Source organism: Pygocentrus nattereri, chromosome 14 (assembly GCF_015220715.1).
Source record: "Pygocentrus nattereri isolate fPygNat1 chromosome 14, fPygNat1.pri, whole genome shotgun sequence".
NCBI lineage: Eukaryota > Metazoa > Chordata > Actinopteri > Characiformes > Serrasalmidae > Pygocentrus > Pygocentrus nattereri.
The window spans coordinates 30,205,889-30,225,226 of record NC_051224.1 but is presented as its reverse complement, the minus strand read 5'-3'; the positions used below and the strand labels follow the sequence as shown (position 1 = coordinate 30,225,226).

General features: G+C 39.2%; 1 protein-coding gene across 1 annotated transcript; it reads left to right on the top strand.

Moving 5' to 3' along the window:
- Positions 1–4,457: 4,457 nt before the first annotated feature.
- hs3st1 (heparan sulfate (glucosamine) 3-O-sulfotransferase 1) lies at positions 4,458–8,050 on the top strand. The gene is made up of 2 exons (XM_017705396.2): positions 4,458–4,611; positions 5,895–8,050. Exon 2 carries the CDS (start codon positions 6,029–6,031, stop codon positions 6,965–6,967), a length of 939 nt encoding a protein of 312 aa, XP_017560885.1. The 5' UTR covers positions 4,458–4,611; positions 5,895–6,028; the 3' UTR covers positions 6,968–8,050.
- The last annotated feature ends 11,288 nt before the right edge of the window (positions 8,051–19,338 follow it).

The window sequence follows — 19,338 nt, the reverse complement described above, 5'->3', positions numbered from 1 at the left end:
ATCGAGACTCATCAGACCAGGCAACATTTTTCCAATCTTTTATTGTCCAATTTCAGGGAGGCTGTGTGAATTATAGTCTCAGTTTCCTGTTCTTAGCTGACAGGAGTGACACCGCATGTGGTCTTCTGCTGCTGTTGCCCATCTTCTTCAAGTTGCAATGTGTTGTGCCTTCAGAGACAGTATTCTGCATTACTTGGTTGCAACAAGTGGTTATTTGAGTTATTGTTGCCTTTCTATCATCTCGAACCAGTCTGCCCATTCTCCTCTGACCTCTCACATCAACAAGGCATTTTCGTCCGCACAACTGCTGCTCACTGGATATTTTCGCTTTTTCTGACCATTCTCTGTAAACCTTAGAGATGGCTGTGTGTGAAAATCTCAGTAGATCAGCAGTTTCTGAAATACTCAGACCAGCCTGTCCGGCACCAGCAACATTACCTTGTTCAAAGTCACTTAAATCACCTTTCTTCCCCATTCTGATGCTCAGTTTACACTTCAGCAAGTTGCCTTCACCTCCTCTACGTGCCTAAATGTATTGAGTTGTGGCCATGTGTTTGGCTGATTAGCTATTTGTGTTAACAAGCAACTGAACATACCTAATAAAGTGGCCAGTGAGTGTATATCTTCAATTTAAAAAAAAGAGCAATCATGGGCTACTGGTTAGGGAACCAGCATTGTGACCGGAAGGTCGCTGGTTTGAACCCCTGAGCTGACAGTACATGACTGAAGTGCCAGTGAACAAGACACCCAACCCCCAACTTCTCCCCAGGTCCTGTGGATAGGCTGCTCACTACTCTGGGCAAGTGTACTCACTAGTGTGCATGTGGGGTTTCACTACATGGATAGATCAAATGTGGAGGTGAAATGTCCCAGTTGCGGGACTAATAATGGTCAATTAATTTAAATTTAGTTCTTAAAGGGTGCTTTAGTAAAGGCCATGGCTCTGTTTAAAAACATGAGTTTGATCACTGCCTGGTTAAGTGGTTCTTTGCATGATTCTCCAGATTGATGGAGAATGTGTTATATATGGTTCTATAGAACCTTTTTGAAATAGGGCACCAAAAAGGGTCCTGTTGTTGTTACAACCTTGACAAAATAACATTATCAGAACCCTTTTTGGTGGTATAAAAAACTATTTTCTGTGCATATGACTATATGTATATTTCCATATACAACACATTCTCCATCAATCTAAAAACCAGCATGAAATGGTTCTGTGTAGGACTCATGGTTAGATGGCTAAATAAAACCATTGCCTTTACTAAAGAACCCTTCAAGAACCATCTCTTTGAAGTGTATACAGTATAGATAGAGAATATGATCTAGTCACCAGGAGGTAGTTTAAGATGTTTTATTTATTACTTAAAGATTTTTTTAAATGATAGACTGTAATTGGAACCACTGACTGTATGTGTGATATATATGATATATACACTCATTGGTTGGAATATGCAACCACTGCTGCTCTCACTGGATGTAAGTGATGAAAAATATGACTTTCATATTCAGTTCAAGGGAACTCCGCATTCACATTGTTTAAAAATAATGATGTGGAACTACTGAAAAGAATAAATGCATTCTGATGAAGGTTATTTTGTTTACTTACAGTTATAGCAAAATGAACTGCTAATTTTAAACTAATTTTTCTACTATTTTTTTCTCCAGACTGAGTTTGAACTTGACTGAAACTGACCTGACACACCTGTTCACCTGCATGGCTGATAAGGTATGCCACTGCAGATATAGATCCAGGTATGATTGACGCACACACTCACTCTGTAACAGTGGGACTGGAAGGTGTGGCCAGTTGGTATGTGTGATAGAGCCATGTGATAGGAAGTGTCGTATGCCTGTTACTCAGATAGTCGTATCCTGTATTTGGGGGATGAGGGTGTGTCTGGGCTGGGGTGGGGTGGGGGGTCATGCAGCGGTGGGGGATCCTCAGGAGAAGGCTTATTGATTTCGGTGAAATAAAGTTTTCAGTTGAATGTTATTTAATATACACTGTATTGCCAAAAGTATTCGCTTGTCTGCCTTCACACACATATGAACTTGAGTGAGAGCCCATTCTTAATCCATAGGGTTTAATATGATGTCGGCCCACCCTTTGTAGCTATAACAGATTAAACTCTTCTGGGAAGGCTTTCCACAAGGTGTAGCAGTGTGTTTCTGGGAATTTTTGACCATTCTTCCAGAAGAGCACTTGTGAGGTCAGACACAGATGTTGGATGAGAAGGCCTAAGGGGCCGAGCCCAACTCCTGAATAATAATCCCACACCATAATCCCCACCTCCACCAAACTTTACACTTGGCACAATGAAGTCAGACAATTACCGTTCTCCTGGCAACCGCCAAACCCAGAGTCATCCATCAGATTGCCAGATGGAAAAGCATGATTCATCACTCCAGAGAACACGTCTCCACTGCTATAGAGTCCAGTGGCAGCGCTTTACACCACTGCATTCAACGCTTTGCATTGCGTTTGGTGATGTAAAGCTTGAATGCAGCTTTACATGAAGCTCTCTGTACTGTTCTTGAGCTAATCTGAAGGCCACATGATGTTTGGAGGTCTGTAGCAATTGACTCTGCAGAAAGTTGGTGAATTCTGCGCACCATGCGCCTCAGCATATGTTGACCCCACGCTGGCCTACCACTTTGTGGCTGAGTTGCTGACGTTCCCAATTGCTTCCATACCACTGACAGTTTACTGTGGGATATTTAGTAGCAAGGAAATTTCACAACTGGACTTGTTGTACACATGGCATCCTATCACAGTACCATGCTGGAATTCACTGATCTCCTGAGAGTGACCCATTCTTTCACAAATGTTTGTAGAAGCAGTCTGCATGCCTAGGTTCTTGGCTTTATACACCCATGGCCATGGAAGTGAAGGGAACACCTGAATTCAATTATTTGCGTGGGTGAGTGAATACTGTATACTGTCACTGTATCTTTTTCATTTCGTTTGGTTGATTTCACACTGTGAAGTGTGAGTTCTTGGTCAGGAATATTGCAGAAATATATGTTTGAGCCAAAAAACTTGGAATGAAAATGAGACATTTGACATCTATATCTTACTATATTATTATTACCATATTAAAACAGGCAGGTTATGTGGACAGTACAGCACTAACATGCTGCTAGGAAAACATGTTGAATTCCCTAATTTGGTGCAGACTGTGACAAAAATGAAAAAATGACAAAAATCCGAAGTGAACCGAGACCCATGATGTTTGGCAGACCACGGACCACCTTCTTTAATCTAACGAAGGATTGATTACACCAACTATTGGACAGTAACTGGAAATATTGGGCTTCCTTGACATGATCTGGAAACATACACACTGAATCACAATAAATTGTTTTTGTTTGTTTGTATTTATTTTAATGTTGTTTTGTTAAACCCTTCTACTGATCTAATTTGTTTTTCCAGATGGCTAAGACTTTTTGCACAATACTGCATATATGTATATAAGCATTTAAAAAATAAGTTATAAATACGGTGGTGTGGTGGGTAGCGCTGTCGCCTCACAGCAAGGAGGGCCTGGGTTCGATTCCCCGGCCGGGCGGCCAGGGTCCTCTCTGTGTGGAGTTTGCATGTTCTCCCCGTGTCTGCGTGGGTTTTCTCCCACAGTCCAAAGACATGCAGTCAGGCAAATTGGACATGTTATATTACCCCTAGGTGTGGGTGACTGTCTGTGTCTGTCTGTATGCCCTGTGATGGACTGGTGTATCCTGCCTTCCGCCCGAAGACTGCTGGGATAGGCTCCAGCATCCCCCTGTGACCCTGACGGAGAAGCGGCTTAGAAAATGGATGGATGGATGGATGGATGGATAAGTTATCACAAACAAAAAACAAAATATATTTTTTCTCCCTTACAGGTACACAGGCAGAGAGAGAGAGAGAGAGAGAGAGAGAGAGATAGCATAGTAAGGGGAAGACAGGGATAGAAGGAATATTAACTGGAAGACAGTTTGTTTGTGTGTGTGTGTGTGTGTGTGTGTGTGTGTGTGTGTGTGTGTGTGTGTGTGTGTGTGACAGATAGAGAGAGATAGGGATAGAGAGAGAGCATAGTAAGAGAAAGAGATAAGAGAAGGTAAAAAGAAGACAGAAATAGAGAGAGAGAGAAAGAGAGATGGAGGAAGAGGATGTAGGAAGAGAGGAATAGTAACTGTAAGAGAGAGAGAGCATAAAGAAAAGAAGAGAGGGAGAGGATGAATAAAAAGAGAGACAGAGTATAGGGAAAAGAATAGAGGGCGGGTGGAAATAGAAAGAGATGGGAGGAGGTAGTTATTATAAGCATTGTTACTCATCATCATCGCATGTGTTCCCTTTTAACGGGAATTTCGTGCTTCATCTCCGGCGTCCGTCCAGTGAAAGCCAGTGTGTGAGTGGGCGGGACTCCGGCGTCACGGCAGGGGGGCGGAGCGCTGTGTACACTCGGAAAGGCGGCTCGAGCAGAGACAGTATTAAGAGTTCGACCTCGCGAGAGGGACCCTCAGTCAGCTCGCGCGTACGCGTCGTTGTTGCGGAGCAGGATCGCAGCCGGATCGTGCACACCTCGGGGGCCTTTACCATGACGAGCGCGCGCTCCCGCTGACACGATGCAGGTAAGCTGCTCGCGGTTCATACCGTAACAGCTGTGTGTGTGCGCGTGAGAGAGAGACAGAGACAGAGAGAGAGAGACAGTGAGAGAGAGAGAGCTCGTGCATGTGAGCAGGAAGTTCTCTGATGTTTCCCCCCAGCAGTGTGTATGAGTGCATGTCTGAGGTGAAGGTGCTCGCGCGGCTGTCACGAGACACACGGGGAAAGTTAACTTTGTAATCGCCACCGTGTGATCTAAAACAAAATGTGTGTGTGTGTGTGAGAGAGAGAGAGAGAGAGAGAGAGAGAGAGAGGGAAAGAGAGAGAGAGAGAGCACGAGAAATGAGGATTTTCTGTCCAGTCCTGAGCGCGCGCGCTGTTACAGAGTGAGCTTTGTTTTTACATTTTATTACATTATAAAATTACATTTTATGTTTGTCCAGTATTTTAATTTCAGGAAATGTACAGAAAAAAGTTGCTTCATATAAAAGAAGTGTTAACTTACTCGCACCAGAAGATGCAATTAATAATAGTATTGATCGTAATATAGCATTGATATCCTGTATGGTTGAGCTCTGTATACAATATACATTATGTATTAACATATGGGATATTTTATAATATCACAGGAAAAGGAAAAACCATCTATACTTTTAATGTAAGTCAATGGAACCAGAATTGATTTTGTCAGACTAATTTTGAGCCGTTTCTTTTGGTCCATTCTGCATGAACTTTACACACAATATAATGGGCAATAGATATTTTCAAATTATGTCCAAAACTGTAAAACAACAAAAATGGAGACATGAGGTCCTCTTCTGACAGCAGCGATATATAAAATACACACTAGCTGTATTATTATTATTATTATTATTATTATTATTATTATTATTATTATATAGGAACCTCAATTGTTGTTGTTTTTTTATTATTTTACATCATCTAAAAATTCCAGCTGTTGTCAAAAATTCACAATGAATGGACTGATATAAATGGTCCAAAATGACGGAATATATAATATTGTACATTTGCTTACTTTGAAAGTTTTGAATATTGAAAATATTTTTCCTTCTCTTGAAAAGTTCTTCGCCAGCAATGTTATGAGCCATGCATATGTTTCTGATGTTACACACTTACACACTTCCTGATACTGGCACACAAGGAAGCCAGTGTGTGTGGATATTTTCCTCTACACACAGGGTCATATGTGTGAATTACTATGCTGCATTTCACAAAGATTTTCATTATTTTCATTTTCCATTACATTTAATCTGTTGAAGCTAACTTGTTTTATTTTGTATTCTTCCAGGAACCTGTGGACCATGAGAGTCGTTGTGCTTCCTGTGCATTCGTACATGTGTGAGTGTGTATCCTGTCCTGAATGAAGTGTCCGGTGTGTTGCGGTCAGCCAGTCTGAAGCCGTCCGGTACGAGGGTTCTCCTCATGGCGGCCACGCTGTTCGCTTTTCTCCTCTTCCTCTCCTGGTCTCCCCCTGTCCCCTCTCGGCCAACAGTTTACCCAGGCCCACCTTCACCATCCAGGATGCTTCAGAATGGCACCCGCCACCTACCAGACATCATCATCATCGGGGTGCGGAAGGGTGGGACTCGGGCGCTGATTGAAATGCTAAGTCTCCATAGCAGCATCACTTCAGCTGAAAATGAAGTTCACTTCTTTGACTGGGAGTCGCACTACCAGCAGGGTTTGACCTGGTATGCTTCTCAGATGCCCTCTGCCCAGCCTGGGCAACTTACAGTGGAGAAAACTCCAGCTTACTTCACCTGCGCAAAGGTGCCAGAGCGTGTTTTCCACATGAACCCGAATGTCCGGCTTCTCTTGATCGTTCGGGACCCTGTGGACCGTGTGTTGTCTGACTACACTCAGGTTTTCTACAACCACTTGCAGAAACGCAAGCAGCCTCAGCCTATAGAGGACTTGTTGCTGCTAAAGGATGGACAGCTGAACTTGGCTTACAAAGCCTTAAACCGGAGCTTGTACTACACACACATGCAACAGTGGCTAACCATATTCCCACGAACAAGCTTCCATGTGGTTGATGGGGATGCACTAATCCGAGAGCCTCTGGATGAGATGCGGAAAGTGGAGAACTTCTTAGGTCTGGAGCCACAAATTAACGCTGAGAACTTCTATTTTAACAGGACGAAAGGTTTCTATTGCCTGAGGGATCGCGAGGGGCATGAACGCTGCCTGCATAGCTCAAAAGGACGGACACACCCTCAGGTATCACCCGAAATCCTGCAAAAACTTCGTGACTACTTTCACAAACCCAATAGGAAGTTCTTTGAGCTGGTGGGAAGGACGTTTGACTGGAATCAAGCTAGCGAGGACAGACAAGAAACACAAACGTTGAAAGGGGAGTGAAATGAAAAGTTAGCATTTGAATTAGCTGGATTTTAGCATCCCACAGAAGCACAGAAGAATACAATCTTATGGGAAGAACATTCAACTGGAACCCAGCTAGGACAAGTTATAAATATTAATGCTACATTGGAGCAAAATGTAATTATACTCTAGCAAATTTAGCCTCATGGTTTCTGCACAATATTAAAGATGGTTAGAAATCCAACTGCATGTGGCTTAGTGAAGATTTCAGCATTATGAAGACGCACAGGAACCTAAACCCAGTTTTCAGCTCAGACGGTTTTGATGCCAATAATAAATGACGTCTTGGTCAAGTTGGCTAATTTCAGGTATTAAATGCCAAAAAAACACTTTTTTATTGAAAAATAAGATCTCAAAAATATTTTAGACCAACAGTAAACTGTTATGATACTAGACTATTTATTCTGAATGTCATAGTTACACATTTACAAGCAAGCAGTTTAATAAAGCCACATGAATTACCTTTAATAGTATTACAAGAGTTATAGCATATTGGTTCTCCAACTTAATACTAATTTGACATATTAGCACTATAAGATTAGGACTAATATGAGATAAATGAAAGAATATCGCTCTTTGCACTCCTCATATTATCCAAGTATGAGAACGTAGCCTATATATTTAATCACTGTACACTTCAAAGATTATATATGCTATATAAGCTATATTTATATTTTTATACATGCAGAGAACTTCCAGTGAATAAACGGTCTTATTTTTCCTTTTTCAGACGTTTTCAGAAGCTTTCTGTTACATAATTGTTAAAACGTGCTTAGTCATTAAACACATTGCAAGCCGAAAAGCTACTCATTACCATGTTTGGATGTTTCGTTCAGTTTTTCCCTGTTGTAAAATGCTCTATGCAAACAGAATTGTGCATGTGAAATTGGATGTTTGGCTATATTTTATTTCTGTTGTGTTCAAGTGAGGCTCATCATATGAAATGCATAATCAGACAATTATCTCTTCATGTTCATTGTTGCATTAATTGCTGCACTTTTAATTCAGTTTAAACTAGCTATGTGTAAACTTTAGTTGAAAATACATGGTTGAAACATCTCAGCTGCTATATTTTTGGGAGAATTGTGTTTCACACACACACACAAATATATATATATATATATATATATATATATATATATATATATATATATATATATATATATATATATATATATATATATAGACAGAGAGAGCGAGAGAGAGATTTATAGAGGTATAGATGTACACTGTTCTAAAGTTTTGTTGACAACTATGGAGAAATAATTTGTTATTGATAATAATTGAGAAAGCTGTACAATATAGAGAATAAAGTTATTTAATATCAAGAATGCACTCAAAAAGCAGTGACTAAATCTCAGAGATCTCGCTGCCTATCTTTCTCTCTCTCTCTCTCTCTCTCTCTCTCTCTCACTCTCTTTCTTTATATATATATTCTGAACTCATGCATATGAAATCAGTGTGGGGAAAAAAGGTATTCAGACACAGATGTTTAAGGCCTTTAAGGATCTGTAGCAGTTTCCATTCAAGTGTTGTTTAACGATGTTGTTCATGTTCATCATGATTGTTATTTGTTGCACAAAAACTTCCTGACTAGGGGCAACATCTTTTAGGTGCCATTTGCAGAAGACCATTTGAATTTTGACTTTTTCAGCATCGATTTGTAAATTTTCATGTATATTTAACTTACCAAAATGGTAAGTTTACAGGAGAGGACAAAAACTTAAAAATCTTAACTTTCATTGTAAGTCAGTGTAAAGAGATGATTGGATTTTGGAAAATTTTTGTTGCCCCATTCATCATGAAATTTTTACACAATGTAAATAACAGCTGCTGTGTTCAAAGGATGTGGAAAAAAATAAAATGGAGATAAATGTTCTTTTTTGACTATAGAAATATAAAAACATATATATATATATATATATATATATATATATATATATATATATATATATATATATATATCCATCCATCCATCCATTTTCTAAGCCGCTTCTCCATATATATATATACATTCAACACAGTGAGAAAACAAAAGACTATTATATGTGTAAACATAAACAGTGAAAGAATATTAAATAACAAAACCAAAAAGAGCACCTGCTTCACCTCACTGTAGTAGGTATTTTTGAACTGAAGAAGCTTTGTCTCAATAATAAAACTATTTTTTACACTTTTGTGTTTGCAGTCTGTTTGGTCAGAATACATATATATTAAGTGGACAATTCATTCATTCATTGGGTGCAGAATTTGAAGTAGTTCTCATAAACCATGAGTCATATGTTTTATTTCACTGCTGGGTTTCTTAGGTCTTTACAAACTATGTCTCATTCACACACGCACACACACACAAACAGAGAGAGAGAGATCTGTCTCCATTCAGCTGTGTCAGAGTGTGACAGCTAATCATGGTGAAATATATTTATTGTAGCACAGCTGGCCGCAGCTGGGTTCTGCGTCATATCGCCAATTCTGATCTGATCTAATAGAATTTAGTGTTATTCGATTTGGTCTTCTGCTTCACTCTTAAAGTTCCTCGAGTTCCTATATTTTTCTGGACTTGGATGTAAAGTTATGTAAGCATAAGAGGATTTTACATGACATTAAAAAGGTTCTCACACATCTCATTTACACAAATATACACAAATGTATCTCTAATACTCTAAACTGATGCATTTTATTATTATTATTATTGTTGTTGTTGTTGTTGTTGTTGTTGTTGTTACAACCTCATTTCCAAAAAGGTTGGGACGCTGTGTAAAATGCAAATAAATGTAAATAAAAACAGAATGCAATGATTTGCAAATCACATAGATCCATATTTTACTCACAATTGAACACATATCAGATGTTGAAAGTGAGACATTTTACCATTTTACCATGGAAAAACATTAACTCATTGAGAAAAAGTTGGGACAGGGCCGTTGCATAGCATCCTCTCTTCTTTTAACAACAGTCTGTAAACGTCTGAGAATTGAGGAGACCAACTGCTGGAGTTTTGGGAGAGGAATGTTGTCCCAATCTTGTCTAATGTAGAATTCTAGCTGATAGACAGTTCTGGGTCTTCTTTGCCGGATTTTCATTTCATGATGCGCCAAAGGTTTTCTGTTGGTGAAAGGTCAGGGCATTTCAGAACTTGGACTCTTCTTCTGCGAAGCCATGCTGTTGTGATGGATGCGATATGTGGGTTAGCACTGTCTCTTGCTGAAATATGCAAGGCCTTCCCTGATAGAGATGCTGTCTGGATGGGAGCATGTTGTCAAAACCTGTATACTTCATTCAGCATTAATGATGCCTTTCTCAGATGTGCAAGACACCCATGCCATGTGCACTAAAGCTCCCACATACCATCATGCATGCTGCCTTTTGAACTGTGCTAATAACACGCTGGGGGGTCTTTAGCCTGGAGGATGCTTTGTCCATTATTTCCAATTATTTTGATTAATTGGACCACAGGACACTTTTCCACTTCGTCTCGTCCATTTTAAAGGAGAAGTTAGTGGCATTTCTAAATCCTGTTCATATGTGGTTTTCTTTCAGCATGCTACAGCTTTAACTTGCATTTATAGATTGCACAGCGAACTGCGTTCACAGACAGTGATTTCTGGAATGTGTTACTGAGCCCATGCAGTGATTCCCTGTATATATTCATGCCTGTTTTCAACGCAGTGCCACCTGAGGGCCCGTTGGCCTTGTGTGTCAGCCTTGTCCCATATTGTCCCATACACAGGTATTTCTCCAGATTCTCTGAATATTTTGAAGATATTATGTACTGTAGATGGTGGGATTTCCAAAGTCTTTGCAATTTTATGTTGAGGAACATTTTCTCAAATTGTTCCAATTTCCAATTTTAGACACAGTTTTTTGCAGACTGGTGAACCCCTACCCATCTTTGCTTCTGAGAGAATCTGCCTGTCTGAAACGTTTTTTATACCCAGTCATGTTGGTTAGTTGCAAATTGCTCCTTCAGCTTCTTTATTAGTATTCCTTTCCAGCCATTTGTTGCCCCTGCCCCAACTTTTTGGAGATGTGTTGCTGCCATCAAGTTTTAAATGAGTTAAGATTTTTCATAAAAGATAAAATGTCTCACTTTCAACATATGATATGTGTTTTATGTTCTATTGTGAATAACAATAGAGTCTATGAGCTTTTCAAATCATTGCATTCTGTTTTTATTTATATTTATTTACATTTTACACAGCATCCCAACTTTTTTGGAAATGGGTTTGTATTATTATTAAGAAAGAAGATGTGGTAGAAGAAGAAGATGTAGTAGATGATGTAGTTTAGCTTTAATAGTCATAGCAATTGCCAGGAGTCCTAGAGAGCACAATTGAACATGCTCTCTGGGTGGATAAGACGCCCCCTCCACCTTCTCCACCCATCATGATGATAGTCAGCACAGGCATCTGATGTAACAGATCTGGCAGTTGCTGCTTTCCTTCGAGCATGTTCGGCTGTTCAGTGACATTGCGTTAGCAGCAGTTCAAAAAGATGCAGTGGTGCTTTCAGATCACGAAGCCTGTGGTAGCCTTTTTCCTAATATCAGTCATAGTATCATGTGATTGGGGGAGTCCTAATTAGCGGGTGGAATTGGAGACAACTAAATTGAGGAATAAAAAAAAAATGTAGTATGAGTAGTTGTAATATTACTGCTTTTACTAGATGTGGTAGTTGTTGCAGTTGTTATACACTCACTGAGCACCTTATTAGGAACACTTTACTAATACTGGGTAGAGCCTTGCTTTGCTCTCAAAACAGCCTCAATTCAAAACTGATTGGTGAAAACATTCCTAACACCATTACACCACTTCCATCTGCCTGGACTGTTGACGCAAGGTAGGTTAGATGCATGGACTCAGGCTGTTTTCACAAAATTCTGACCTATCATCTATTTGCCTGTGCAGAAATTGAGATTTGCAGACTAGTTCAGTTCTTCATCTGTTCAGTTTTGGTGAGCCTGTGCCCACTGCATCTACAATTTTCTGTTCTTGGCTGACAGAAGTAGATCTTGGCTGACAGAAGTAGAACCCAATATGGACCTCTGCCGTTGTAGCCCATCCACCATCCACATGTTGAAGTGAAATGAAATAACTTATTAGTCCCACAATGGGGAAATTTCGCCTCTACATTTAATCCATCTTTGCAATGAAACACCACCTAAACTCTAGTGAATGCACACACATTAGGGGGCAGTGAGCAAACTTGCCTAGAGCAGTGGGCAGTCCTATCCACAGCGACCAGGGAGCAGTTTGGGGTTCGGTGCCTTGCTCAAGGGCACTTCAGCCATGTGCTGTTGGCTCAGGAGAGCAAATTGATGACCTTCTGGTCACAAGACTGGTTCCCTAACCTCCAGCCCATGACTGCCCCCCATGTTGTGCATTCTGAAATGCTGCTAATACAGTTGTACAGAGTGGTTAGCTGAGTTAATTTAGCCTTTCTGTCAGCTCAAACAATCTGGTCATTCTTCGCTGACCTTACTCATCAACACAGTGTTTTCATCTTCAGAGCTGCTGCTCACTTGGAAGTTCTTTTTTTTTTCTTCATTGCACCGTTCGGAGTAAACTTTAAAAGACTTGCACCAACAATCATTCAGGTCAAAACCCAATTTTTTTCCCAATTTTAATGGTTGAGTGCCTGATGCTGATGGCATATTTGTATGATTTTATGCACCACTGCTGCCACATGATTGGCTTATTAGATAATTGCATAAATGAGTTAGGTGTACAAGTGTTTCCAATATAATTCTAATAAGTAATACTAGTTGTTGTAAAACTTGTAGTTTTAATAGTTGTAGTAGTTATAATTATAGTTGTATTGGTTGTTGAAGGTGTAGGTATAACTTTAATTAATCAAAATAGTTATTATATAATTCTATATTATTATATATATTATGTACAAAGTATTATTATATAATATATAAATATATTATAGTAATAAATAGATTTTTAAAAACTTCTCAAGCTTAAGTGTATCTTATTTGATCTATTGATTATTACCTAGTTTGTTTTTTCCTTATGTTCCTTTATTCATGTCAGACTTTTTTAACATGGCTTATTTCCTTTTATTCTTTTTTTAAAATAAATTCAGCATGTCAGATGATCAGTGATGTATAGAGACTTTAAGCAATAGCGCCTCAGAAATAAAGGTCAGAAGATGAAGTCATGAATTACTTTATTGCTGTTTGTTATAACGGGACAATAAGGAGATTTAAGGCAAATCTAGCAGGTAGTATCGACTGCATATGTAATCTGAGTTTTAAAAATGCAGCCTTACTAAATCAGCTTCCTCAGGTTTGATTTAATGCTGTTTACATGGCGTTCATCCATGCAGAAATCATTTATAAAGAAAACATTCATAAACTAAAAGGGAGGTAGGCCTGGTACCAAGTGGAGACAAGTTTAAGAGGATAAAGTCAACAAGAAAAATGTCTATCTGCTTGTTTCTGTGAGCACCTGCATTTCGGTCATATTTGTGTGATGAGACAGTTGAACGTGAGCTCTCTCATCCAGCAGTGCCTCTCTCAGCTGGTTTGAGTGCTTTTGCTCTTTTAATATTTTTGGTGTCTGAAGTTTGCTCCCTTAGTTTTGTACTATGAGGCTAATATAGCAAATGGGAATGAACAGAGGGCCGCATTAAGCAATATAGTGGCCATATGCTGTGGAAAAACTTTAGGTTCCCTCAGATAAAGGTTGCCCTACAGTAAAAAAATAAATAAATAAGAAATGAAATATTCAGACAAGGATTATATTATAGTGTATTTAAACCCAAGGCACTGACTGAGAAAGCAATAAGTAAAAAATTTACAAAAACATTATTGATCACTTATGAAAATAGTACGACATGAAGCTTGTATCCTCTATAACATGATTAAAACTTGTAAATCACTCGACAAAGTCGTCTGCCAAATGTTATAACTGTGAATGGAGGTGTAGTGAAATCTGTCTCACCATGTGGTGAAAAGATTTCAACTGTATGCAAATGAGTGCAGCTGCGGCATTACATTTAGCCAATCAGGTAAGGGTTGAGTAAATCTTTATTTGAGGGAAGAGAGGGGAAACAGTTTAACATAGTGGCAATATCATAATGAGTTTAACAATAAGAACAATATCTCGTTTAATATACACCCACTTATCACTTTATTAGGAACACCTGAACTGCTACACGTTCATACAATTATCTAATCAGCCAGTTATGCAGCAGCATTGCAGTACATAAAAGTCAGGCAGATACAGGCGAAAGGTTTAAAATGATGCTCATATCAACCTTTGAAATAGGGAAAATATGTGATCCCAGTGGTTTTGACCATGACATGATTCAGACCAAGCTAGTTTGATTATTTCTATACCTGTGGATCTCCTGGGATTTGCACAACAGTCACTAGAGTTTACTCAGAATGGTGCAATAAAGGAAAAAAAAATCAGTGAGTGGCAGTTCTGTGGATGGAAGCACTGTGTTGATGAGAAAGGTCAATGGAGAATCACCAGACTGGTTTGAGCTAACATAAAGGCTATGGTAGCCAAAATAACCACTCTGTACAACTGTGACAAGCAGAAAAGTATCTCAGAATGCACAACATGCTGAACCTTGAGATGAATGGGCTACAAAATCAGAAGAACGTAATGTTGGGTTCCCCTTTCTGTCAGCCATAATTAGAAAGCTGAAGCTACAGTGGGCACAGGCTCACCAAAATGGGACATTTGAAGACTGGAAAAAAAAGTCTGGTCTGATGAATTTTGATCTCTGCAACAGGTGATAGAGTCGCAATGTGGTACCAACAGCATGAATCTATAGATCCAACTTGCCTTATGTCAACAGTCCAGGCAGGTGGACGGGGAGCAATGTCGCTGGTAATATTTTCTTGGCACTGGTCCTGTTAATACATCACTTGAATACCACAGTGTATTTGAGTATTGCTGAGGACCATGTGCATCCCTTCATTGCCACAGTTTACTATCTTATAATTGGTACTTCTAGCATAATAATGCACTGATGTAAAAGCCATCTCACACTGGTTTCATAAACATGGAAATGAGTTCAGTGATCTTCAGTGGCCTTCCCAGTCAAGGGATTTGAATCCAATAGAACGCTTTTGGGATGGGGTAAAGCAGGAGATTCACAGCATGTAAATTTTGTGGAAACCCTTCCCAGAGGAGTGGAGGCTGTTATAGCTGGAAATGGGGGGTCAACGCCATTTTAATTCTTTTGGAATGGCACAACTGCAGATGTGATGTCCCTCGGACAGAAAGGGAACTTCCCTTGTGGTAAAGGACTCTTTCTAGGCTAGTGAAGTTACTCTGTAGCGTGGCCTTGAAAACTTTCCTGCTCCCAGTTATGGGAAATATGTGTGTGGTGTGCATTCTTTTTATTTATTGTTTATTGTACTTTTATGTTACTTTTTGGAAAGTATGTTTGGGTTTAGTATCGCGCCTTTCGCCCGAAGACTGCTGGGATAGGCTCCAGCACCCCCCTGCGACCCTGACGGAGAAGCGGCTTAGAAAATAGATGGATGGATGGATGGATGGATGTTTGGGTTTAAGAAAGGCACTATATGAATTACGCTTCTTCTTCTTATAATAATTTTTTTTGTTCTTACATTCTCACAGATTTTTGTCTATCAAAAATTTTTTGTCTTAACCCTCAACCCAATTTTTGAGATATCATTACTGTTCCTGTCTGATTGGCAATGGTGTGTTTGTATACAGCTTTTTGATTGGATGTACTGTTAATAATCTTTACCCCTACATAATGAAACATATGGCCTAATACTAAACAAACTTAATATTACAGCCCCTCCCATTTTTTCTTACTGTCTATTGCATGAGATCACATGCAGATGGGTGAGGCAATTGACTACCAAAAATGACAACCAAACACAGCTGTCAACATTTGTACACACATAAAATTATAATATTTTTCATACAAAATACATTTCACACAAAATGTTTACTTGACTGCAGAAAATATGTTTTACTAATGACAGTAATTAATGTTACACAGTGATTTTCAGACATTTGTTTTAAAACAATGGGATCTAATTGCTTAGCACATGGCCGTAAGGGACCTATGATAACTCTAAATCTTTCAACTTTAGTGTGAAAGAAATCAGAAAAATCTTGGAAAACACACAAATATATGCAATGTTCCTCTCCAAGTAAGGGGAAAGGACTTGCCCCAGGTAGAATAGTTTAAGTATCTTGGGATCTTGTTCACGAGTGATATGAAGAGGGATCATGAGATCAGCCGCAGGCTGGGACGGGCGGCAGCAGTAGTGCTGTGCTGTACTGTAGTGGTGAAGAGGGAGCTAAGCCATAAGGCAAAGCTCTCTGTTTACCAGTCAGCCTACATCCCAACCCTCACCTATGGTCATGAGCTGTGGGCAATGACCAAAAGTATGAGATTGTGAATACAATTTTATACAATACCCTCTATTTGATAGGGTGAGGAGCTCAGCCATTCGGGAGGAGCTCAGAGTAGAGCCGCTACTCCTCCGCACTGAGAGGAGCCATTTGAGGTGGTACTAGGAAAAGTCCCTGGGGTCGTCCTAGGACCCTCTGGAGGGATTATATTTCCAAATTGGCCTGGGAGCAGCTTGGGGTCCCCCAGAATGAGCTGGAAGATGTTGCGTCATCTGGGATTCTCTGCTCTCCCAACTGCTACCCAACCCTATTTAGACTAAGTAATTAATGATGGTGATGATGATGTATTATTTTTACAAGTTAAAATTTAGGGGATAGGGTCACCTCCCAATAGAAAATGTCAAATAAATGATCATTTTGTATATATTTAACTTGTTCCTGTCTCAGTTAATGCATTTAGTTTATAATCCTTGTAAACATCTAAGCACTAATCACATGAATGTTTTTATTTATTAGTTTGTTTGTTTGTTTTTAGTGAAAACTGAAAAGTTTGAAATAATTTATCTGCTAGTGGTCCATATAGACAGTAAGCTTATTCCAACCATGGATGCACAATATTTTTGTGGCTGATATGTTATTTGCAAATGCAACATAATTATTACAGTAGATTCAACACTGAAATTATCGTTGAAAATTATAACCAATGATTTTGTGTACTTTTGTTTATCTAGCATACATGCTATAAACTGCAGACCAATCAGCTGTTATAAGTTGTTTTGCCTCTTTCCCTCAACCCTTTTTTCAAACAATATGCTTGTCATGTTCCATACTGCTAGCTGACTGACTACTAGGAGGCCTGCTAAACGAGGTCAAACACAGCATTCACTGCATGTAGTGCTCCAGACACTAAACATATCTTGGCTATCAGTTGCTTTTGGGGTAAGGGAAATGGGGGGTTGTAGAAATGAGATTTTCTGCTGAACTATTCCTTTCGTACATACTACGGACCTTCTCCAGTGCTGTAAAGCTCAACGTGTCCTCAGCTGGATGCCCTTTGTAACTGATTCACTCTCAGGATTTACGCAACACATCCTGGTGATGAGCTTGATGTTATCACATCATTTCTTATCTAGCTTTCTAATCACCTCTCTCTTCCCCTCTCTCTCTCTCTCTCTCTCTCTCTCTCTCTCTTTCTCTCTTTTTCCATCCATGCTCTCCTTTTTTTTTTTTTTTTGGGGCTACTTGTGTTTCATTATTTTTTTGGCTGTAAAGGTTGATGGGATTCATTGCAGCAAAACCCTCCAACATACACACACACACAAACACACACACACACACACACACAGAGACACAGACAGTACAAATATCCACTATATGTGCAGCCCGATTTAATTAAAATGGATTGTTTTTGAGCTAAGTGTGTGCAGCATGGCAGCAGTAAGACACACTCTCTCACAGATACATTCTCTCTCTTTCTCGCTCATGATTTCTCTCTTTCTCTCTCGTTTCCCTTGTCTTCATCTTCATCTTCATCTTCTTAACCTGCTTGCTCCAGCTAGAATTGCGCTTGCAACATGTCTCCTCTTTTTCTCTCTCTTTAGCTTTCTCTCTCTCCCTCCCTTTTATTTTCACTCTCACTTTACCCCTTCCCTTCTCTCACTCATGATGACGACGGCAGTTAAAATTCTTTACATTGTCATTTTTCTTCAGCAAATATCATCTGATAATGTTGTGTGATTATCTGTGTGTGTGTGTGTGTGTAGTAACTGTTTATATTCAAAACAGTGACACTCTGTTGGGGAAATATAATTCTTGTTGTTCCAAGACAGAGTGTCCTAACACCAGCTTTACGAGCCATAACTAACACACACAATTTCTTAATACTTTCCAACTTTCCAGAGTGTGCACATGTGTGTGTTTGTGTATGTGTGTGTATTATAGACCTTGCAAAATAACGCTCCTCTGCAGTTGCCGTAGAAACATGTTCAGGATAGTTGCATGGATTAAGGATGAGACATTCCAGTAAATTTCCTGTCTACTCTCTCTCATTCTCTCTCTCTCTCTCTCTCTCTCTCTCTCTCTCTCTCTCTCTCTCTCTCTCTATTTTACTGTCTCTTTCGCACTCTTTCACTTTCTCTCTCTTACCCCCTCTAAATAAATGCAAAGCATTCTGAATAAATAAAATAGCATGCAACTATATAAAAAAGTAAGGCAATTGCATTATTCTCATAGTTTTTTGTAAAAGGCCCATTTCTAATGAGCCTTTAAACTAGAGTTGTCTTATCTAGGCAAGTTTGGAATTCTGAAGATCAAAGTAGGGCAACGTCTGGATCACCATGGAGCCCCATTACTGCATCACAATAGTCCTTCTATCACATAATTCTAGAATAGAGCTAAACCCTGACACTTCAGAACAGCAGTTCATTACTGATCAAACACTCATAAGGTTTAGGATCTGTGCTACACAATGACTGAATAGCAAAAAGGAAGGTGGACAACTTGGCCAGGAGGCTATTATGGAAGGGAATAGCTTTCAGGCCAGAAATCCAAGGTACACCTTCTCCCTGCTGACCTTCTCACAGAGGTTGTGGTGCATTGTGGAGGTACATTTCATGGGAATGGTGAGGAATCTGAATGGTCATTGACAATGAGCTTTCCATGACTGAAATTCTTAGAGCCAAAAAGTCTTTGGCAATTTTTCTCTTGATTGAGTAATGTTACTTCTTTCATTGTTAATGAAAAAACATTTAGGTACTTTTGCTCTACAGCGTAGCTGATGAAACAGTTCTAAAAAGTGTGATAATTAGCAAATTAGTAGTAACGTGGAACTGCATTTAAATGAGAGCAGATGTTTAAGGTTTTATCAACTGCATTGTTTTTTTTATAAATATAACCTACCTTTACAGTGTTTCCAGTATTTACAACTGTGAAAAACATTTAAAGCATTATTAAGTTGAACGCTGTTTGCACTAAATATGTGAAAAATTGTGA